General features: G+C 34.6%; 1 protein-coding gene across 3 annotated transcripts in view; it reads left to right on the plus strand.

The window, feature by feature from the left end:
- CSMD3 (CUB and Sushi multiple domains 3) overlaps nucleotides 1-25659 on the plus strand; it is a 1326016-nt gene that overhangs the window by 1253793 nt on the left and 46564 nt on the right. For all 3 annotated transcript variants that reach the window (XM_061122845.1, XM_061122846.1, XM_061122847.1), the window contains 7 exons: nucleotides 218-391; nucleotides 2598-2771; nucleotides 3932-4117; nucleotides 6005-6178; nucleotides 8463-8645; nucleotides 12094-12270; nucleotides 25266-25445. In XM_061122845.1, the coding sequence (XP_060978828.1) occupies nucleotides 218-391; nucleotides 2598-2771; nucleotides 3932-4117; nucleotides 6005-6178; nucleotides 8463-8645; nucleotides 12094-12270; nucleotides 25266-25445 (1248 nt within the window). The remainder of the gene's footprint in view (nucleotides 1-217; nucleotides 392-2597; nucleotides 2772-3931; nucleotides 4118-6004; nucleotides 6179-8462; nucleotides 8646-12093; nucleotides 12271-25265; nucleotides 25446-25659) is intronic.

The following is a 25659-nucleotide window of genomic DNA, read 5'->3' on the forward strand; positions in this document are numbered from 1 at the left end:
TAATGGTCTCTGTTATTTTTCTATTTCCTTGATTTATATAAATGTCTTTAATATAGTCTTCTATGTATTTATTTTGGCTTTTCTTTTTTTTATTTTCTTCTTCCTAAAATGAAATGTTGCTTGTGTCATAAAATAGGATATTTCTATGTTGTATATAAATACATAAATCATAAAACTAGATCATAATATTAAAAAATATTATTTTGACTCATTTCAGCGGGTCACTGTGGAATTCCGGAGCTTATTGTGAATGGTCAAGTCATTGGAGAAAACTATGGATACAGAGACACAGTTGTTTATCAGTGTAATCCTGGTTTTCGCTTGATTGGTTCTTCAGTAAGAATATGTCAACAAGATCACAATTGGTCTGGTCAACTTCCAGCCTGTGTGCGTAAGTAAGCATAGCAAAAGTAGTCAAAGACCTCTGTTCAGTTCTCATGTAATTACCAATATTTTTTTCTTAGGTAAGGTAAATGATTATATAGACAGATTCACACACATGTATGCATCTGTATTTAAAGAACTAAGTTCTCACAACGCATTTTTTATACTGACACGCTAGTCTTTTAAGTAGGGTGTGTTCAGAAGTATAAAAAAACATTCACTATGAAAGTGGAAGACATATTAGAATGTCTGTCATTACTCTTTTGGATTTCGAACAATTTTGTAATTGTTTAAATAAAACAATTAGTCTTTAGTTCAGCAAATATTCATCTAATCTTTTAAGTTAATTTAGATGTGAATTTACACAAGAGGGATAAAATGAATTTTAAAATATTCTAGTACTTTTTCTTTCTCTCACTGAATACCCAGTCCTCAGAATTACACAGTATTTCACATCACAATTTATCCTGTTTTGGATTGAAAAGTAAATTATCCATATAATTCTTATTTTTTCTCCTGATAATTTCCACCAGCAATCACTGATATTTGTATTAAAATCAGTGTTAGGAAATGAGGATAAACACAGTAAACGTTGTAGTTTTAACACTATAGGATTAAATGATAAAGATTTTGGAGGCTTCAGATAAATAATTCATGGGGCTTTTTGTATGAGTTCACATATTTATAAATTCTGTCATTGTCAACCTCATATCCAATCAACAGGATTTTATTGGAGTTCTAGTTTAATGGAAAATACATTAGTGTGTTAAGATTTAATAAGATAATATAGCATACAGTTATCAAAATTGCTTCTCTGTGGTATGTGTGCATGTGATAACAGACCATCTAATGATTTAAAGACAGAAATATTATGCTGGATCTATACCAGGTTTTTTGCCTTTCATTATATAAAGAAAATGAAGTCACTCAGTCATGTTCGACTCTTTGCAACCCCATGGACTGTAGACTGCCAGGCTCCTCCATCCATGGGATTTCCCGGGCAAGAATACTGGAGTGGGTTGTCATTTGCTTCTCCAGAGGAATCTTCCCAACCCAGGAATCAAACCTGGGTCTCCTGAATTGCAGGCAGACTCTACTGGCTGAGCCACTGGGGAATCCCCTCATTATATAAAAGCATAGCCAACTAACACCACTACTTTTCTTGCTGAATAATTGAGACTATAAATGAAAACTGGCCCCTGAGGTAAAACAAGCACAAGTTTCTCTATTAATAATTTTAAACAGGAATAAGATGCAGTTACATTTTCAAATGAAAGGTTGACATTAACAATACAGCAGAAAATTAATTGCTGTTGGGTCATTTTGAAAGTATTAAAAGTGACTGTCGTCTTTCATTGTGCCCAATTATGAAGCAATATTACTAGAGTTGCTGTGATTAATTAATGAGATAATGCAATAAAACAGTTCATAGAAATACAATGTGTTTGGGAAAACCAAGCACTAAATAAATTCTAAAAAAAGAGCTTTAACATTAAAATGATTTAAATAGTTCGTCTAATTAATGTCATTATTTCCAAACAAAACTGCTAGGTTATCAAATATCAATAGTGAAGAAAATATACCAGTAAGGTTGTTTGGTTTAGGGAATGTTAATATTGGTATCTCAATATGCTAAGAATTCCAATACAGCATAAGACATCATTTTTATTGCAGTCATATTAAGCTATTCTTCAAGCACACTTTTGTTTATCCATTAATCATAAAAAAATGATTGCATAAACAATATAAGAAATGATTTAAAAATTGAATACAAAAAATTGCCTTCATTTATCTTCAATTCTTAAACTCAACTAGAAAAGAAAAGTTGATTCAGTTTCATTCCTTTTTGCCGTTAACTAGTTATGTGAACTTCAATCATTACCAAATGTCTTTGAATTTCAGTATTCTTCACTAAAAAGAAATAGAATGAAAAGTTACCATGGAATTTTCAATATCTATGCACCACTTGCACACCATTACCAGAATTATAAATAACTGTCTACTTACTAACATAATATTGTAATGAGTCTACTATATTGGACCATTTTGGCTTCCTAAACTATTCCTTTGCATTAGTAAAATTAAGTATTTTTTCCTACAAAAGTGGCCTTCTTTCTACATTCTATGAGGTGATTAAGTGTCATTTTCATTTAATAATTGATAACCAATTATTCTATTCTGTGTCCCTCCCAACCCGACCCCATTGCTATTAGCTGTGAGCTGTGGTCACCCTGGTAGTCCAATTTATGGAAGAACAAGTGGAAATGGATTCAATTTTAATGATGTGGTAACATTCTCCTGCAATGTTGGGTATCTCATGCAGGGGCCAACAAAGGCCCAGTGCCAGGCCAACAGACAGTGGAGCCACCCTCCACCAGTGTGCAAAGGTAAAACTCTAACTGCATTGCAGCTGAGAGCGTGGTAATAATGTGTCTGTGTAAACACAGCTGGTAATATTTGAAACAATTTGGGCCAAACAATAGAAAATTAATAAAACAAATATTTAATATTGATGTCATCTCATTACTAATGCTTTCCTTTTTCTTATTTTTTAACTTTTTTAGAAGTTATAAAACTGGTAAACGTTATTTCAGTTGCTTAAATGTGTTACCTTGTACCTGGTCGATAGCTGTATATAAAGTCATTTAGCTCATTTTTACTTGCAGTTGGCTTCATAATTAATGGAACTTATCTTCTCAGTTTATTTCTTCACATTTTTAAACATTGTGGCATATAGTTAATTTACAATGTTATATTGTAAATTTTTGTTGAAGTATAGTTGGTTTATAATGTTATGTTATTTTCAGGTGTTTTTTATATTTATATGTATGTATGTATGTATACATCTTTTTTAGATTCTTTTCCCATATAGGTCATTACACAATATTGAGTAGTTTCCTGTACCATACAATAGGTCCTTATTAGTTAACTAGTTTATATATAGTAATGTGTATATATCAATCCCAATCTCCCAATTTATCACTTCCCTTCCTCCTAGTAACCATAAGTTCATTTTCTACATCTGTGACTCTATTTCTATTTTCTAAATCTTCCTCTGTCTGATTTACTTTACTCAGTATGACAATTGTCATATTTTTGGAAAAACAATGTTTGAGGTTTAAATTACCATGATACCTGTGTTAGGGGTTTATTTATTGTTCTCTCTATGGAAACATAGAGAATCATTTGTATTTTTTCTGTTTGCAAAGAGGTATAATATATTTCATAGTCTGATAAAATACAACTGAATTATCATTTTCCTCCATTTTCTATAACCATAGCTTGAAAGGTATATTTCTTTTTTTATGTATCATTCTTTATAAATCTGTATTCAGTATATTTACAGAGTTGCTGTTGTTCAAAATAGTTTTGCAAAGAAGCTCTATTTCCAATATTTTCAGCCATATATCCATAGTTCTTTGTGTTAATTTTCTTCTTTGAATCTTTGTTTTATTTGATTAAATTTACCTTTGAAACTAAGTTTTAATGAAAATTTATATATTATATTATTCCAAATATATATTTCAAAAATGTGTTATTTGTTTAGTGGTCAACTGTTCTGATCCTGGAATTCCAGCCAATTCCAAAAGAGAAAGTAAAATAGAACATGGGAATTTCACCTATGGCACTGTGGTATTCTATGACTGCAATCCTGGGTATTTCTTATTTGGATCTTCAGTTTTGATATGTCAACCAAATGGGCAATGGGACAAACCTTTACCAGAATGTATCAGTAAGTAGATAATGTGAACTCTTCCTTGAGAAAATGCCCTGAAACCAACATTTATATTTATTGTCTTTATGAAATATTTAGAGCTGTGTATCAGAAGGAAGTGTACTGATTGTAATTTTTTATTGTTTTGAAAGTTCCCTTCCTGTGTTCTACCAGTTCAGTGCCCAGGTGCCATCTATATTAATATTAATGTGATTAATATTTCTGTATTATTCCTTGATTTTGAATCTTCATGGAACAGACAGAATATTAAAGGCAAATATATTTCATACTCTGTGATGTTGCCATTCCATGAGAGGCAACTATATTTTTATTTTCTCTTGTACTACTATTTCAAATTTCATTTAAAGCAAAATGACTCAATATAAATAGCCACTAGGGCGGCAAAATGCTTGAGAAAATTAGAGTGTTACTTAAAACTCATTGACTTTAAATATTTATCTTATACAGGCACATGCATATATGAAATGTTAATATACATCATCTTTAAGGTAGTCAGAATATGAGCACATTTTGTTATGTGTTGTCTTCAAGCTATAGAATATAAATAAAATATATATAGCAGTTTTGCATATAATTGACATGTATAGTGAGAAAATAATTTAACAGAAATAAAAGTATGTGAGGACAGAGAAATGAACTTGAATTATAGGCATTCAACTTATTGATAGGAGTCAGTTACATTTGCTTCTCAGAGTTGATGAATATTGGACATGATAGGAAAGAAACAATCATTGTGCAAGTAATTTTTGGCTATACTAAATTGCTAAATTACAAACTCATTTTATGATTGTTTTATTTGTAGGTACTTTATGTACATGCAGTTTTTTAAATAGTTGTGGCATCATTTATGTACTCATTCATGAACAAAGAAAAACTTATATAGTGCTTATCTAATTTCGTATTCTATGCAGATAATTAAGTCAATTGTTGATCCCTTGTTCAAAGTGTATTTGATTTCTTTTTGTAGACTAGTTAGTCTAGTGGTTTAAGTAATTCACTTATCCTTGTATGGCTACAACATGAAAGTTAAAAATCTTTTGTAGGACCTGTAAACATGAATTTCTCCAGATTTTCATAGCTCCCATATACTTTTTACCTTTTCCTTATTTTCTATAGCACTCCCTGGTAGGGTGCTATTTACTCAGGGATTTTATTAAGTTTATATCTCCTTGTGTGCTATTTAATACTCATCATATTTATTTTTTTAATACTCATCATATTTAATACTCTAGTAATAAAAGGGAACACATAGTAAGTTCCCAAGCTACTTCTAGCTTATAGAGAATTCTCAGTGTTTTAACATCTGATTCTGCTCAACTTAGCTGTATTTTGGCTGATAAGCCTCTGAGTATTTTCGTTTTACAGGATGATTTATTTATTAATGGTCAGGAGTAGAATTTAGACTATATACGCATAGTCTGAATCGTGTGCCACATACCCATCTTCCATCCTTCTCCTTTACCCTCAAAGTTTTTCCCTTTTAATTTCTGTATGGCATTTTGAATTCTATATGGAATCCTATGATCTTATTTAGCCAATCCATACCACTCCTCTCCCTATTTTTCACATCCTTATCTAGACACATGAATAATTCCAGTCCATGTGCATGTGTGTATAAACGAACACCCACCACCCCCACACATACAGGGATATTGACTCAGTCATTTAAGTTTACTTACAGTGTTCCTGTTAAACTCATACTCAGGGTGAATGGGCTAACAGAATAACTCCTGTAACTTCAACTTTCATATAAATGTTTGATTTTCAAAGGATGTATATAGTGGAGCAGATAATTTTGATTCATTAATATTTCAAAAAAAGTTGGTGCAGGTTGTTCGATAGGAGATATAAAAAAATTTTATATTCAATAATTATGTATTGTAGTGATTGACTGTGGACACCCTGGCGTTCCTCCTAATGCAGTCCTGTCTGGTGAGAAGTATACCTTTGGGTCTACTGTTCACTATTCCTGCACAGGAAAGCGTACACTTCTAGGCCAGTCATCAAGGACTTGCCAATTAAATGGCCATTGGAGTGGATCACAACCTCATTGTTCAGGTACCCCTAGGAAAATTGAACAATGTTTACTGCAAATTACATTATTAGTATTATGATTGGGGCTATTTTATTTGTAGTATTATTATCGGGGCTTCCCAGGTGGCTCAGTGATAAAGAACCCACCTGCTAGTGCAGGAGATGCAGGTGATGTGGGTTCCATCCCTGAGTCAGGAAGATTCCCTGGAGAAAGAAATGGCAACCCACTCTAGTATTCTTGCCTGGAGAATTTTCATGGACAGAGGAGGCAGGTGGGCTACAGTCCATAGGGTCACAAAGAGTTGGACAGGACTTACCAACTGAGCTTGAACACAAAGCAATCTAAAGAGATACAATAATACATTTCTCTTTTAAAAATATCATGAGGGGAGCTATAACATTATTTTTACATTTATCAGAATTTTTAAGTAATTGAGAATTTACAATGCAAATTAATACTGATCTTATATATGAAAGATTACAGTATAAGTTTTGAACTGTGTTGTATTGAACATAAGTGGTTTTAGAATGCTGCTTTCTGTGAAATGCTTTTATCCATTAGAATAGCAAATCACTTAGGCTTTAGCAATTCCATTTTAGCAGATATAAAATATAATTTTCCCCAGAAGGTAATATTATATCAATGATTTCCTGTTAGAATTCAGTTCTTTGTAACTGAAGTTTTTAAGCAACTGATTATGTAAGAGCTTGATTTTAAAATAAAGTCTTAAATGTTTTAAATTAAACTAACCCAACAAGTTTTATGAGAGATGTTTATCTATCATAATTTGATTTGTTGTTAAGGCAACAGAAAACTCCTGTGTCTCTATAATCCCAACAGCATTTCCTTAGAATATGTAAACATTAAATATGTTTTTAATAATTTTTTCACAAAGTAAGCATTTTATAAATATTATCTAAGGTCTTTAAGCTACTATTTTTCTTCAATAATTTTTATTTCAGTTTTAGAGCTATGAAGTTACCCTACTTGATACTATTCATTCTATTTTTACCTATCTGCCAGATATTAGTGCCTATTTTTCTGCCTGTTCTTTTTATTTACATATTTATTTTTATGTTATTGTATCTCTGTGGAGATCATATGATGACTTATTAGGAGTTGTTTCACATTATTCTTCTTTTAGAGGTAAAAGGTATGAAATTGTTCATTAATTTCAGATCCTCCTTGTAATTATGGTTAAATCCTGTGAAGTCACTGCCTGGGACTTCATTTAATCTATAAACTGTGAAAACTATCAGTTAATTTACTCACTCAGATAACTGATAATACACATAAACCCACAGGCATTTTCTCTGTCACACACACTCATGATGGATTAGAAAGCTACTACTTAGTTGTAGAATAAAGTGTGTATACATATATTTAAAAGTGAAATAGTGTCCTTAAATCTTTATGTGGTTATTAATATTGCAACATATGGTGATAAGAAAGTATTAGGAAAGATTCCAGATGCACAGAGAACGTCAAAGTTGGCATGTAGGTAGACAGAGAGCACTTTCAATGATTACACATTCAACTTTCTCTCTCTGTTTCTCTGTCTCTGTCTTTTCTGTATCTGTCTTATTGAATACTAATGTTGTGGCAACTTTAATTAGACATATTTAAGAAATGAGAAAGGGCCTGAGCAAACTCGAAACACTATGGTCAAGAGAAACACCCTGTCATGAGCAAAATCCTTCTTAACAACTTAAGTCAGAGTTTCTAGTCTTTGTTTACAACTCATTTTTATACTTTTGTATTAAAAGTATGGAGTTTTTTTCATCTTTGGTCAGTGGTCATTAATAGAAAGATTAAGCGGTATAAGTTTAGACTAGAAATATTATACTTTAATATTTACATTTTCCAGCACATCACAGTTCTGTTCTAACAGAAACTGATTTTAATTCAGAGAGGAAATGATGGAAATTGCCAAATCCACATTCTAGATTTTAACTGTATGAACCCATTGTCATTTGAGCCCCAAGAATTGTGAGTTATGAATTTTCCATTACCTTGGTTACGAACTAGATTCGGGAAATACTAATGAAAAGTCTTCAACTTATTAGATGTTTCCAAATATCACTGATATGGAAAATAACACCATGCTCCACAAGTATTTTCTTTTTCCTTTAGGCTTTTTCTTATGACTGGAGTCAAATGGAAAATATGAACTATGATTTTATCCAGTCAACTTACCATATTAAAGCACAACATGAACAAAATATTGCCCACAGGATTGATGGACTAAATCATGAATTTAGTAAATGTTTATTGAATTAAATTAACTTGAACTGTACTGAATTGCAGGTGATGCTACTGGTACATGTGGGGATCCAGGTACTCCTGGTCATGGTTCTAGACAGGAAAGCGATTTCAGAACCAAGAGCTCTGTACGCTTTGCCTGTGATACTGGTTATATCCTTCATGGTTCAGAAGAAAGAACATGTTTATCCAATGGCAGCTGGACTGGAAGGCAGCCAGAATGCAAAGGTAAAGTCAAGTAGAAACTAATAACATTGAGAGTGCTGGAATTTGATGTGGATCAAATTCAACTGTGTGCTGCTAAGTGAAATTGCTCCTTCTAGTACTCTCTGTCTTCAACCATGGAATAAAAGTAGTACTATTACAGTTTTACCAACACTATCCTATAAAAGAAATATGACAGGTAGTAGTTAATAATTTAGTCTCAAGTATGTCTCAAGTGTCATTTATATACAAACATTATTCACATCACAGCAGCTAGCAGGATTGGAAAAGCTAAAAAGATATTTTTCCGCCATCACAGTGCTCTATATTGTTGACAGCACTAGGAAAAAATCGTTCTTACATCAACACATTACCTCACAATATGTTTTAGTTTTCAGGTTTGCAGAAATGGTAAAATATAGAAAGATGTCTAAGTATGCATGATGTTTTTCATTTATGAGTATTGCTAATAACCAGAACAGAGGAACCTGGTTGGCTACATGGGGTCTCAAAGAGTCAGACACAATTGAGCGACAAAGCGCAGCCCAGCACAGAACTGTTCTGTTTGATTCAGAGTTAGCTTGATCAAATCTTTGCAGTATTGACTAGAAGAGGAAATGTTGCAGGAAAATTATCCTTATAATTTAAATTGCTCTTTTTTGAGATTATTTTAGGGCAAAGCTAAAATTGCAAAGGTAATTATGAAACTTGCTTGATGTTGTGCCAAATGTATTGGTTTTATAAATAGAAAGCATTCCCAGTGGAACCTTCTTAACAGTTTTTTAACTGACTATATTTCAGAAACTTTTTATTATGTTTAAAACTATATATTCTAGGAAAGGCAGTTATCCTTTTTTAACTGGGCTGAATTTAACAATGTAAAGAGAGAATTACAACTCAGTTTCTGTTATAGGTTGGGGAACAAAGTTGTTGAGCGAAAGACACTAAGACCACCGTCGTCATTTCTCAGGCTTGTTTACCAAAGGCAGAGTCTTTATGTGATGCTGCATGTTATGTGGGTGATATCTAAGTCGGCCTTTTGTTCAGCTGTGCTGCAAAATATTTTTAGATGAAATACAACCCAGTGCTAGCCTTGTTTTGTTAATATATACATTATAGATAGAACAGAAGTGGGAGTTGTAGCAAATATAACACAATTAAACTTTTCTCATAAAATGGAGTGCATGCAAATCACCTAGTAAAACAGATTCTAGTAAATGAAGAGAAAAGAAATAAACAGAAATGCAAAACAGCAAAAAAAATTGCAGTTATAGAAGAAATTCTACCTAAGTACTAATCAGAAAATTATGGTTAAACATCAAAGCATAATTTTCCATCTGTTTTAATATGAAATTGTAGTGTAGTGTATATGCAGCAAAGCTAGAACTTCAAAGCATTTCTAGAGCCTTTTTATTACATTTTAGATTAATTTGATAAAATGCATATATATTGTTAGCTTTGACCTATTAACTCCATTTTTGAAAATTTTTTTCCTAAAGAAAATAAAAATATTAAAGAGAACACACAATCATAAGGATGCATTAGTTTTATTTCAAACATTATAACTACCAAAAACAGGAACCAATCTGACAACAATAGGAAAAATATTACATAGGCAATTGTATATTTACATAATACGATAGTGAAAAATGTTAGAATAAGCCATGAAGCAATATGAGAAAATGTATCATACAAAGCTTAGTTGAAAAATTAGATTCAAAAGTATGCATTCTATTAAAATCATGGGAAATGATAGTCATTTGAGAGAAAACAATAAAAGTCAATATAATAAAAATGATAATATTACAGAGAGGTGAAATTTGTAATTTTTTATTCTTTTTATTCCAAATGTTTTGTAGTACTGTATTCCTTTAGTAATTGAAAACCTTTCTGAGAATGCAATAGATAAAATTAAAATATCAAATGAATATGACAAAATATCTTAATAAATAAAAAAGTGCAGATTTGAAAAGTGCCACATTCTTTGACAAACTGACAAGGTTTTTAAAAATGATGGGACATGGTATTGGAGGGGATGTGTGAAAATAAGCAAACTTTCACACCATTGATACAAATGTGTATTGTTATATAGTGTTCTGATAATTTGGATAACTCTGTATATACTTAAAATATTTTTCAGAACTTAAAATTATCTAGAAATTCCACTTTTAGAAATTTATCTTAAAAATAGGATCAATGTACATAGTTGTATATATAAGCTAGAGTATATTATAACCAAAAATGTTAAGAGAAACTAAACTAAATTGAATTTCATGTTTATCAGCAGGTGATTGGTTAGTAGATCCTGAATACACACAGAATGGAAAAGTATCCCATTACTAACCTTTATGAAAGATTTTCTAATTATTATTTGCAAACTGTTTGTTTCCTCTCTACCCACAAACATATAGCACTGCTACAAATGACAGACAAAATTAAGTATTTAAGACGTAGTGATTCCTTGGTGGCTCAAACGGTAAAGCGTCTGCCTGAAATGTGGGAGACCCGGGTTCGATCCCTGGGTTGGGAAGATCCCCTGGAGAAGGAAATGGCAACCCACTCCAGTACTCTTGCCTAGAAGATTCCATGGATGGAGGAGCCTGGTGGGTTACAGTCCATGGGGTCCCAAAGAGTTGGACACAACTGAGCAACTTCCCTTAAGATGTAGCAAGGGATATATGTAGTACTTTCGGAAATTATAATTATACTTTATATTCATACAAATAGCCTTAAAATTTGTAGTCTTAGGAAGTTTTCTTATACTACAACAAAATTAGATATTGCGATTGACATAGGCTTCTTTTTTAATATATTTAAAAAATTCACTTATGCCGTTGATGGCAAGTAGTTAAACATAATATGGAATAATTATATAAGGCATTTATGTTTATGACTGCTATTTAGGATGCATTGAAAACTTAATGAAAGTCATTCCTACTTTGTTTTATTCAGTTTATTTTTGTACACTTTGGTCCAGAAATAGAGATTATAAAGTTTTAATGCAAGCCAGTTATATAAAAACAAACATGATGCTTATAATATTTAAGTGTATATTTTATATTTGTTTTGTAACAAATATAATTGTAGTAAATCTTTGTTGCTTCTCATTATATATCTTCCAGTTTTTACATGAGTAGCTTTTTAGGCAGAGACTCTTAAAATCCTTCTTTGAAAGATTTTGTATTACCCAAAAATAATCATAAAGTAATTACATGCAAAGTTTTTACCAAAATGACTAACAAAAATCATTTTAAAAAAAGCTATTCTATGATTTCTATCCCAGTAAGTAAACTAATAAAATCAATATAAATTCATCTTGAATTTTAACTCCTTATAAAACAGACTTCGATCCTTAGAGGATTTTTATAGCTTCTTTGGATAATTTGAAACAATCATTTATTCCTTAACTGTTGATGAGAGGATTCCTGAATGCACTATTTTTATATATACTCTTGACCACTTTGTTTTATAGCTGTACAGTGTGGTAACCCTGGGACAACAGCCAATGGAAAAGTCTTTCGGATTGATGGCACAACATTTTCTAGTTCAGTCATTTATTCCTGCGTGGAGGGATATATTCTTTCTGGACCTTCAGTTAGGCAGTGCACAGCCAATGGAACGTGGTCTGGAACTTTGCCTAACTGTACAAGTAAGTTTCTTTTCAATATTTTTTGAAATATCACTAGACATATGAAAGGTAGTTGTATAAACATGTATGTCTGTGTTTTGTATTATAACTAATCAAACCAGGCAAGAGTTTCAATATTTATAGGTGGTTCAGACCATAAGGAATCTGCCTGCAATGCAGGAGACCTGGGTTCAATCTCTGGATTGGGAAGATCCCAAGGAGAAGGGAATGGCAACCCACTCCAGTATTCTTGCCTGAAGAATTCCATGGAGCCTAGTGGGCTCTAGTCCATAGGGTCACAAAGAGTCAGACACGACTGAGCCGCTAACTCTTTCACTTTCACATTAAAATGATAGTAATATTATGGTCGCGTGCATACTAATGAGTTTAAGATTTCAGCTTCCAAGGTATTATATAGGCAGAGAAAAGAGGGATCACAGAAATCAGTGTTATTAAATATAATTTTACAGTATATTAAAAATAGAGATGAATTATCCCCTATAATCAAGACTAAATATATAACATTCAAGACTAGAAATAAAATGAAATTTTCTTTTGCCAATCTCACACATATTAATTGTTAACTTGGTTTTTTAAAAAGCGGACTGATTATTTATGGGTTCTTGCACTGTTTAGGGAAGTTTTAGTGGCAGATTTGCCCTCTTGAGATGTGAAAAACTTATGGCACTCTAGTGATTCAGCATCATAAAGAAATTACCCACTTGATGGATTTTTAATGTACTTAAAATTCCTATATATAAATTAATGCTTACCTATGGAAAAAAATAGAATTTACTTAACCAACAATAATCTATCCATTGGAAAAGCATGGCTGCTTATATTAATTAAGAGGAACTGCAGCAGCATCATATAAATCATGAAATTTTTGAAAGAAGAGCTATTTTGTGTGTGTTCAGAGACTCACTCAAGGAGTTATGAGAAGTTGCAAAAGTCTTTGAATGAAGTAGGCTCTCAGGACACTAATGGAGTTTCTTGTGTATGGAAATTTGAACAGATTATACTTTTGAAATAGAAGCCTTCATTAAAAATAGTTTGTGAATATTAAAATAAATGGGCATAAGTAAAATTTGTAAATGAGGAGCATGCTGCTTCCAGGATTCAAAAAGATATTGGTGCTAAGAAGGTCAATAGTTCTTGACGGTGTCAGTAGTGGATCCACTCGGCTGATCTAGTAATTTCCAGAAATATATAAGATAGACCTTGTACTGTGTGTGGGTCAATGATCCATTCCCTGCCACTTTTTTTTTTTAGCTCCTTGGTGAGTATTTGTACTTCCTGAATAAATGACTGAAAACAATCTATTCATAGGAGGATGCCATCAAAGTAATGACATGTCGTATTTGTGATTCTGGAGAAAGTTGGTTGTATTAGTAGTTAATATCTTGCTTGAAAACTGTGTGTGATGACAAGGCTGTTGAGATACTGTGTGATTTTTGTCTCTTGAAAGGTAAGGACAAACTATGGCTCAAAGATTGTTGAAATAAGCATTATTAGAACAATCAGCCAAATCTGCAGTAGCAAAATATTTTCCAGTTATTGATTTGAGTCAGTAATAACTAATATTCCTGTCCTTGTGTCAGTACCAGATACTGTTATATCTCATCTTTGGAAGTAGTTCTTTATTTCACTTTGGACAATTTGGTCTTGGCTTAATCAGTTTTTCTCCTAGGTCTCCAAAGATCTCTGTGAATGTGTGTCCTCTCCTGTACTCCGTCTCATAAAGTTCTACGTTGTCCTCTTCTGTCCAATCCATCTTTAAAACTCAGGGGTCCTTTTTCTTGTGCCCACTGAAAAAATATCTTTGGACAGTAAGATGAGGCAGTCATAGCATTCATCTCATTTGTTTCCTGTCACTAGAGGATTACTGTGCTTTGCTGCCTGATGAAAGTTGTATTTTTTATTTATTTTTTTTTTGAGGGGGGTAGGGTTGAGGAGTTGTTTTAAAACAACTTCCTTGTTTTTCCATCTTGAAGGAAAGAAGGTCTCCCACTTCCTTTGAAAATGTTTCATTTTTGTAAAACTGAACAATTTAACAATTAACAAATATGCTTTACTCTTTTCCTACTATAGGGCTTCCCTGGTGTCTCGGACGGTAAAGAATCTGCCTGCACTGCACATGACATAAGTTCAATCCCTGGGTCGGGAAGATCCCCTGGACAAATAGGCTTTGTTGTTTTCATACTATACCACCCTACCTGAGCCTTTAAAACTCTTACCCAGTACCCTTGAAATATTAGCTCAAATGGCACATTCGGGGAAAAAAAACCCTTCTTAGGGCACATCTTCCTCATATCCCTTTTGGCTAAAACTGATCTCTCTCTACACTGTTTAACTCTTCTATGGCAATTACTTATACCACTAAACTATAAACCTCAAAGGGCAATAAGAATCGGGGCTGTTTTATCTCATTGACCCTCTAGCACATGATATGTAAGTTTAGTAAATAGTTATTGACTGACTTAAATATCTCATATGAGCTTTTTTTTTAAGCTATTAGTACGTATGACTTACCATTCCACTCCATTTTAAAATACTTGTAGAAAGGGCTTGTAGTTTTATTATACATAACATGGTACATGTTTCTGGTATATGCAAGTGTTAATCATTCAGTTGTATCTGATTCTTTGTGACCCTTTGGACTGTAGCCTGCCAGGCTCCTCTGTCAAAGGAATTCTCCAGGCAGGAATACTGAAGTGGGTTGCCACGTCCTCCTCCAGAGGATCATCCCAACCCAGAAATGGTACCCGAGTCTCCTGTATCTTCTTTATTGCAGGCGAATACTTTACCCACCTGCTGAGTCATCAGGGAAAGTGTTTGCAATATACAGTTATGAAAAAGAATGAAATAATTAATGCATTCAGAGTAAAGGAAATCTGCTGAGTAACACATTTTTTCATGTTGAGTAACAATTTCACTTAATCATGGGTAAATACCTAAGTGTTTGTCTAAAGTGTTTGCCAATTTTAGTAAAGATAAACAAATAAACACATCCTAATTCTTAAGACTGAAATTGCATTAAATTTTTTACTGAATCGTCTTTGTTTTCCTTAGGAAAATTTTAACCAAGTTAAAAACACTTAACCAAGACAGACTGGTAGGAAATAACATATCAAAATATAAACTCTTTTTTTGTGTAAGTCCTTTAAGAAGAAGTATTATGTTCACTAAGGTATTTCAAGCATTAGCTTTTAAATGATATATTGCTGTCAAACTGAAAACTGAGAATTTTAATTGTTGATTTACTTCCTTAAATCTTTTTTGATTTAGGCAAAAAAACTGCTAAAACCTAGTAGCACCCCAAACCAAAGGCAGAACTAAAATTATCCTTCCAAAAAAAACACAGAAGTTTCAGTGAAAATTAAAACGGATTAAACTTTTATAATTAAAGAATTTAAGATATTGAAAATGTGAATACACAGTAATCAATAACTTAGGACCAGAGTTTCAGTCTTTCTTGTTAATTTGCAATGGAAGTTGATTTAAACCTATTATTGATAGAATAGTATAACTTTAGAGCTGGAAGAGATTGTGGTATAGACTCACATGCATAGGTCAGGAAACTGAGGCACCAAATTATTTAATTGACTTACTAACTACTAACTTTAACTGTGTGAATCTTAACAAATTGTGGAAAATTTTTAAATAGATAAGAATATCAGACCACCTTACCTCCCTTCTGAGAAACCTGGTTGCAAGTCAAGAAGCAAAAGTTAGAACTGGATATGGAACAACCGACTGGTTCCATATTGGAAAGGGAGTACATCAAAGCTGCAAATTGTCACCCAACTTATTTAAATTATATGCTGAGTACATCATGTGAAATGCCGGGCTGGATGACTCACATGCTGGAATCAAGATTCTGGGAGAAATAACAACAACCTCAGATATGCAGATGATATTGCATATGGCAATATCTCTAATGGCAGAAAGCAAAGAGGAACTAAAGAGCATCTTGATGAGGGTGAAAGAGGAGAGTGAAAAAGCTGGTTTAAAACTCAACATTCAATAAACTAAAATCATGGCATCCAGTTCCAATACTTCATGGCAAATAGATGGGGAAAATGTGGAAATGGTAACAGATTTTATATTCTTGGGCTACAAAATCACTGTGGATTTTGGCTGCAGCTGCAAAAGTAAAAGACACTTCCTTCTTGGAAAAAAGCCTATGATAAACATAGATAACATATTAAAAAAATATGGGATATTGCTTTGCTGACAAAGGTCCATCTAGACAAAGCTTTGGTTTTACAATAATCATGTACAGATATGAGAGTTGGTCCATAAAGATGGCTGAGTGCTGACGAATTGATGCATCTGAATTGTGGTGCTGCAGAAGACTCTTGAGAGTCCCTTGGACAGCAAGGAGATCATACCAGTCAATCCTAAAGGAAATCAATCTGAATATTCCCTGTAAGGTCTGATACTGAAACTGAAGCTCCAATACTTGGCCACCTGATGTGAAGAGCTGACTCAGTGGAAAAGACCATGATGCTGGAAAAACTGAGGGCAGGAGAAGAGGGTGACAGAGGAGGAGATGGTTGGATGGCATCACCAACTCAATGTACATGAGCTTGAGCAAACTCTGGGAGACAGTGAAGGACAGGGAATCCTGGCGCTCTATGTTCCACTGAGTCACAAAGTCAGACACGAATTAGTGACTCAACAATTACTGACAGACCTCACCAGTCAGTAATTATTTCTACCACATAAATGGAGAAAATTTCCCATTGAGTGAATTTTTAAATTTCTTAGAGATAATGGATACTCTAAGTTCAAATAAAATATATTTTTCATCAAGTTTTGATTTAATGTAATTGTCTTTTGTGGGCATTTTTTATAGTATCTATATACAAGGATATAAATATGAATTGATTTAAACTAGGTATGAAAAAAAATTAAAGTATTGGACTAAATTTCTAAACCAGATTCCTGATTCCAATTTTTGGAAAACCCACCTAAGCAAAACAAAACTTTCCTTTTTTTCCTTTTCATTCAAATTGTTATTATTTTTATGCATAAATAAAAATATGTCATTCAGTGTTTACCGTTTGTTGGCATTTGTGTTGTCGGAAGAGAGTATTTCCTGTAACCAGTGCATTCTCTTGGCAAAACTCTTAGCCTTTGCCCTGCTTCATTTTCTACTCCAAAGCCAAACTTGCCTGTGACTCCAGGTATCTCTTGACTTCCTACTTTTCCTACAATGCAAAAAGGCAAAATGGCTGTCTGAGGAGGCCTTACAAATAGCTGTGAAAAGAAGAGAAGCCAAAAACAAAAGAGAAAAGGAAAGATATACCCATATGGATGCAGAGTTCCAAAGAATAGCAAGGAGAGATAAGAAAGCCTTCCTCAGTGATCAGTGCAAAGAAATAGAGGGCAAAAATACAATGGGAAAGACTAGAGATCTCTTCAAAAAAATTAGAGATACCAAGGGAACATTTCATGCAAAGATGAGCTCAAAAAAGGACAGAAATGGTATGAACCTAACAGAAGCAGAAGATGTTAAGTAGAGGTGGCAAGAATACACAGAAGAACTGTACAAAAAAGACCTTCGTGACCCAGATAACCATGATGGTGTTTCACTCACCTAGAGCCAGACATCCTGCAATATGAAGTCAAGTGGGCCTTGGGAAGCATCACTACAAACAAAGCTAGTGGAGGTGATGGAATTCCAGTTGAGTTATTTCAAATCCTAAAAGATGATTCAGTGAAAGTGCTGCACTCAATATGCCAGCAAATTTGGAAAACTCAGCAGTGGTCACAGGACTGTAAAAGGTCAGTTTTCTTTCCAATCCCAAAGAAAGGCAATGTCAAGTAACGGTCAAACTACCACACAATTATACTCATCTCACACGTTAGCAAAGTAATGCTCAAAATTCTCCAAGCCAGGCTTCAACAATATGTGAACCGTGAACTTCCAGATGTTCAAGCTGGTTTTAGAAAAGGCAGCGGAACCAGAGATCAAATTGCCAACATCCATTGGATCATCGAAAAAGCAAAAGAGTTCCAGAAAAACATCTATTTCCACTTTGTTGATTATTCCAAAGCCTTTGCCTGTGTGGATCACAATAAACTGTGGAAAATTCTTCAAGAGATGGGAATACCAGCCCACCTGACATGCCTCTTGAGAAATCTGTATGCAGGTCAGGAAGCAACAGTTAGAACTGGACATGGAGCAACAGACTGTTTCCAAATAGGAAAATGGAGTATGTCAAGGCTGTATATTGTCATCCTGCTTATTTAACTTATATGCAGAGCACATCATGAGAAATGCTGGGCTGGATGAAGCATGAGCGGGAATCAAGATTGCCGGGAGAAATATCAATAACCTCAGATATGCAGATGACTCCATCCTTTATGGCAGAAAGTGAAGAAGAACTAAAGAGCCTCTTGATGAAAGTGAAAGAGGACAGTGGAAAAGCTGGCTTAAAGCTCAACATTCAGAAAATAGGATCATGGCATCTGGTCCCATCACTTCATGGCAAATAGATGGGGAAACAGTGGCAGACTATTTTTTTGGGGGGGCTCCAAAATCACTGCAGATGGTGATTGCAGCCATGAAATTAAAAGACACTTGCTCCTTGGAAGGAAAGTTATGACCAATCTAGACAGCATATTAAAAAACAGAGACATTTCTTTGCCAACAAAGATCCATCTAGTCAAGGCTATGGTTTTTCCAGTAGTCATATATGGATATGAGAGTTGGACTATAAGAAAAGCTGAGGGCCGAACAGTTGATGCTTTTGAACTGTGGTGTTGGAGAAGACTCTTGAGAGTCCCTTGCACTGCAAGGAGATCCAACCAGTCTATCCTAAAGGAAATCAGTCCTGAATGTTCCTTGGAATGACTGATGTTGAAGCTGAAACTCCAATACTGTGGCCACCTGATGTGAAGAGCTAACTCATTTGAAAAAACCCTGATGCTGGGTAAGATTGAAGGCAGGAGGAGAAGGAAATTACTGAGGATGAGATGGTTGGATGGCATAACCAATTCAATAGACATGAATTTGAGTAAACTCTGGGAATTGGTGATGGACAGGGAGGCCTGCCATTGCTGTAGTTCATGGGGTTGCAAAGAGTTTGACCTGACTGAGCTACTGAACTGAACTGAACTTTGCATTTCAGTCCCCTAGGATGAAAAGGACATCTTTCTTTGATGTTCGTTCTATAAGGTCTCGTAGGTCATCATAGAACTGTTCAGCTTCAGCTTCTTTGACATTAATGGTTGGAGCATAGACTTGGATTACTGTGATATTGAATAGTTTGCCTTGGAAATGAACAGAAATCATTCAGTTGTTTTTGAGATTGCACCCAAGTACTGCATTTCAGACTCTTTTATTGACTTGGAGGGCTAGTTCATTTCTTCTAAGGAATTCTTGCCATTATAATAGATTTAATACTCCTCTGAATTAAATTCATGCCTTCTGGTCCATGTTAGTTTACTGAATCTTAAAATGTCAATGCTCACTCTTGCCATCTCCTGTTTGACCACTTCCAATTTACATTGATTCATGGACCTAACATTCCAGGTTCCTATGCAATATTGTTCTTTACAACTTTGATCACCTGTCACATCCACAACTGGGCATTGTTTTCACTCTGGCTCCATCTCTTCAATCTTTCTGGAGCCATTTCTCCACTCTTCTCCAGTAGCATACTTGGCACCTACCAACCTGGGGAGATCATCTTTCGGTGTCATATCTTTTGCCTTTTCATACTGTTCATGGGGTTCTCAAGGCAAGAATACTGAAGTGGTTTGCCATTCCCTTCTCCAGTGGACCACTATTTGTCAGAACTCTCCCCCATGACCCCTCCATCTTGGATGGCCCTACACGGCATGGCTCATAGTTCCATTGAGTTAGACAAGGCTGTGATTTGTGATCAGTTTGGTTAGTTTTCTGTGATTGTGATTTCATCCTGTCTGTCCTCTGACAGGTAAGAGGCTTGTGGATGCTTCCTGCTGGGAGGGGCTGGCTGTGCTGGAATCAAGCTCAGTAAATCTTTAATCCAATTTTCTGCTGATGAGTGTGGCTCTGTTTCCTCCCTGTATTTTATCCTGAGGCCAAGCTATGGTAGGGATAATGGCCATGATGGTAACATCCTTCAAAAAGCCTTATGCCAGCATGCCTTGGCTCTTAAGACTTTTTAATGAATGGTCTAGTTGTTTTCCCTACTTTCTTTTAAGTCTGAATTTTGCAATGAGGAGTTCATGATCTGAGCCATAGTCAGCTCCCAGTCTTGTTTTTGCTGACCATATAGAGCTTCTTCATTTTTGGCCCAAAGAATATAATCAGTCTGATTTCATATTGACCATTTGGTGATGTCCATGTGTAGTGTCATCTCTCGTGTTGTTGGAAGAGAGTATTTGTCTCCCGAAGAGAGCTAACCTTCAGTGCAGTGCTCTCAGGGGTGATTTTGCTTCCCGGCGGACATTTGGCAGTGTCTGGACCTATATTTGACTGTCATAGTGCAAGTGAGTGGCATGTGCTATTGGTATCTAGCAAGTAGAGATCAATGTTAAACATTCCTGATGCATAAAAAGCAGCCAAGAGTGATTGGTTTGGAATGTCAATAGTTCCAAAGTTAATATCAAGAAAATTTACCTTACTGAGATACAAAAAAGGGAAACTGACTTCTGAATTTGGGGATGGTATAGAATCAGAAGTGTTACCATGGAGATGGCTTGACCACCTTTCTGGAACTTCACTGTGCTAGAGGAGAACTCTGTTCTGGACTTGAAACCCAGCAAACCACATGTGTCATAATGCCCGAGTAAACATATCCATTGCTGCTTTGTGGCCAGTGGGAAAATGGTGGGATAGCTCAACTGTCACATGGGATTGATTACATGAATCATGTTGTATGTATATCCATGCAAGGGAATGTCATGTCATTAAAAACAAGTCACATGGATCTATATGTATTACCATGCAAATATGTTCATTAGATACTGAGTAAAAAATAATTTGTGTTATATTGACATTCTATTTAAAAAGGCAGAGTTATAATGCTCATTTAAGAAGCTAAAAGAGAAAGTAGGTTTGAAGTAGCATAGATTGACTAGAAATACCACAGTTATATTTTATATTGGCTGTAGAGGTTTATACTTAGATGTATCATAAATAATATCAAATGGGCATCAATTACATGATAGAATCTAATGAGAAAAGTTCCCACAAAACCCAATTTAAACCTTTAAGTTTATGTATTTTTGAGAATCTCAGTTATTTAATTATTCCTTACATATTCATTCACTCATTTGCTCTTGAAACAAGTATTTATTTAATCTCTTATGAGTCATGCACTAGACTAGGCTTAGATAATTCTAAAGGAAATAGACAAAACAACTGTCTCTACGGGTTTCTTGGGGTGTGAGTGTGTGGATGAGTGCACATGCGTACACTCATGCTGCATGCATCAAGGATTCTGGTGACCTTAGAAGAGATTTTCTTGCATTAAATCACAGCAACCTGCTCTTATGCACTAATGTCTCTGAATTTTAGGGTACAGTCCTAAAAGGCCACTATCCTAAGGTTTTTCCTCAAAAAAAACAAAAAACAAACAAAAAAAAATCTGAAAGCCTCTTTTTGTTGCTGAAAACAAGCTGGGGGTGAATGAACTGATTGTGGAGCAGGTGCTATTTACAAAGATTGTTGCTGTTGGAAACTGCCTCTTTGACTGGCCTTTGCTTCGTTATGAAGCCACCAGACAAATCTTCCTGAAGCTGTTGTTATCAGGCCTTCCATTCATGATGCTGCCAAGATATGCAGAACTCTTTCTCAGTGCTTCTCTAAAATAAACCCTCTGTCATCTCTTTCGGTGGCTACATCTCACTCAGCTCATGTGCCTTACGATTGGGTTAGCTGTTCTTTCTTGCCAGAATTCTAATTCAGTCTCCAAAGTACTGACCAGAAAACAATAATGATCTGTTGTTACTGGATTTAACTTTTCTTCTTCTTAATTTTAAATCTAGATTAAAGATATAAAATAACATATCATATATAAAATATAAAAAAGTAAAATAAAAGAAAATAAATTGAAGTCAAACTTGTTTATATGGTTACACATTTTAAAACTGCAAAAAGAATTGACACATATTGGTAAATAAGCAGGATTTGATTTTCTATCCAACTCAGTTTTACAATTTTAAAAAATATTTTCCTCATCAATAATGAAAAGAACAAAAATCATTCTATACACAGAGCTCTTATTAGGAGTCAGATGGAAACATCGATGAGTGTGATTTCAGGAAACTCTTGGGGGTTCTGAGGATTATCAAATGGATTGTTGTGAATATTGTTCTGTAATTTAAATATCATCATTCATGGTCCTAAAACTTCCTGGCTCAACAGATTAGATTAATATGAAAGAAACCTTGGCATTCAGAATTTTTAATGGTAAGTTAATAAAGCACAGTAGAATTTAATTGCCATTAAGTTCTTCTTTGTCTTAATCTATTTTTGGTCTTTAACCCTAGACATCTAAAATACTAGAAATTATTAAAAATGAAAATGAGACAGTATAACCTAGATTTACCTGGTAAACTTATTTGTCCTTTTATGAAAAGAAAAGTGATTCAAAAGGCAAAAAAACAACAACAACAAAATAAAAAAAGGCCAATTTATTACTTGATTTTGTCTCCAGAAAAGGAAGTATGTACCCTTCTCTTTTCTTTTTTCTCTTAGCCACAAGAATGCATTTAGCCAAATGTGCTCAAATAATGGTTTTCAAAACAGCAAGTGTTTTTATGGCTTATGGTGGTTTGGTGGTTTAGTCACTAATTCGTGTTCAACTCTTGTGACCCCATGGACTGTAGCTTGCCAGGTGCCTCTGTCCATGGGATTCTCCAGGAAAGAATACTGGAGTTCATTGCCATTTTCTTCTCTAGGGGATCTTTCCGACCCAGGAATCGAACCCAGGTCTCCTGCATTGCAGGCAGATTCTTTACCAACTGAGCTACAAGGGAAGCTTATGTATATATGATCTCTATTAAGCCTTGTTCCTAAATGAACACACGCATACATAGCTTGTTTGTAAATGCCATATTTAGACTTAAATATGCTTGCATTTCTTATGCTAGCACCAATCTTTTTGAAAGTTCTTATATGGCATCATCAGTTCAGTTCAGTCACTCAGTCATGTCCAGCTCTTTGCTACACCGTGGACTGCAGCATGCCAGGCCTCCCTGTACATCACCAACTCCCAGAGTTTACTCAAACTCATGTCCATTGAGTCAGTGATGCCATCCAACCATCTCATCCTCTGTTGTCCCCTTCTCCTCCTGCCTTCAATCTTACCCAGCATCAAATGCTTCAGTTCTTCGCATCAGGTGACCAAAGTATTGGAATTTCAGCTTCAGTGAACACCCAGGACTGATCTCCTTTAGGATGGACTGGTTGGATTTCCTTGCAGTCCAAGGGACTCTCAAGAGTCTTCTCCAACACCACAGTTCAAAAGCCTCAATTCTTTGGCACTCAGCTTTCTTTATGGTCCAACTCTCACATCCATACATGACTACTGGAAAAACCATCATAAATGAGAAATTTTATATGTAATCTGAGACAGATTTATGGACCAGCATTATTGACAGAACTTCATGCTCTGAAGTTTCCTATGGTTGGGGTTTAATGCTTGATGATCAGTATCTCAAATTCCTAATGGTTTAATCTTTGAATTTGTGTTTTGTAATTGAAGTCCACTGGAACAATGGAGCATGTGCTAAGGGTTTAGAGATTTTGTTGTTATTTTTTAATTGCCAAGTTGTGTCCAACTCTTTACGACCTCCTGGACTTAGCTGATCATGCTCCTCTGTCCACGGGATTCTCCAGGCAAGAATATTGTAGTGGGTTGCCATTTCCTTCTCCAGGGGATCTTCCTGACCCAGGAATCAAACCCATGTCTCCAGCTTAGCAAGCAAATTCTTTACCACTGAGCCACTGCTCTGCCATATGCAGTTTGCCTCCCTGCCTCCTTGTCTTCCTAGGTTATGTTATAGGCCTTAGCTTCCTACCACCTGGTGCCCTTGCCTGGCCTTCCCACTCCCACCCCTGCCCTGAGCCACTGATACCCTGTGCCAGTCTGTCCATCATGTATCATCAGAGGGATGCTCACATTGTACCTTGTTCTCCATCCTTTTATTGGGGTCTTGGTGCAGGTATGGGTGGGGCTAGTTGGAGTTGTATGTATTCATGGAGTCTTAGAGCAGAGCAGGGCAGTGGTTTACCCTTTCCTGGACTGGCAATAACAAGGCAGATATAGCAACCACTTGACATAGGCCTCTTACTAACTCTTAATTCAGGAAGCAGGCACGTTCCAGAGTGGAGGTTGCAATTTCCTTGGGGTTGTTCTATCACTTGGGATGATGATGAGATGGTGGAAATGGGAAATTGATTTCTCTATCCCTAACTGACATTTTCATGTTTTCATTGTGCTTACAAACTGTGTATCTCACCCAGTATGTGATAAATTCACATTTTATAGCTTATTCATTCTTTCATTTATTCAATAAAATTATTATTTTTGTACCTGGCATCAGTTTAATTAAAAACTATTGTAATATCCAGTTGAGTGATACTGTGCAGAAAATAAGGTCTCAGTCCAGCAAGCCTCTTAATTTAGAGATTTCAGTAACCATACATAGGAGTATAAATTTAAAATATTCTGTTAGAAATCTTGATCTGATAGCATGGCTTCTCTATGATTATTTAATTCAGATTAAAAGAAGGTACCACATCAGAGTTTCCTACAATATATTAGCATATTAACATTTTAAGAGTCTAAATGACCATTTCTGGACCATATGTATAGAATCTGTAATAAGTAAATGGTCATAATTAGGAGTTGATAGTGTGTGGTTTAAATATGCTTATGTTTTATCATTAAAATGAGCATAATAACTAATTTTACCTACTTTTATATTAATTATGCCATATGCTTACTATTCCTCTCCATTAAATACGTGCCACATTCACCATCTGCTTTTCCAATCCATATTAATAGTAATCAGTTGTGGAGACCCAGGTATACCAGCCAATGGACTGAGATATGGAGATGATTATGTGGTTGGACAGAATGTTTCTTACATGTGCCAGCCAGGCTATACAATGGAAGTAAATGGTTCAAGAATCAGGACTTGTACAACTAATGGCACATGGAGTGGAGTCATGCCAACTTGTAGAGGTAAGATAATGATTTTGTCAATATTTATTAGTGATAATCACTATATATTTTCTGTATTAATATGCATATTTAAAATAAATTTAAATAGTGTTTTTTGTATCATTTCATCATTTTTTCTGGTACCAAAATCTTTACTTTTAAACCATATAGATAAAACATATAAGATTTTAAAATTTTTTAACAAAAATGTATCTCATTCTAAGTAATGACAATG

The sequence above is a fragment of the Dama dama genome, chromosome 21 (genome assembly GCF_033118175.1).
Source record: "Dama dama isolate Ldn47 chromosome 21, ASM3311817v1, whole genome shotgun sequence".
In the NCBI taxonomy this organism is placed as follows: domain Eukaryota; kingdom Metazoa; phylum Chordata; class Mammalia; order Artiodactyla; family Cervidae; genus Dama; species Dama dama.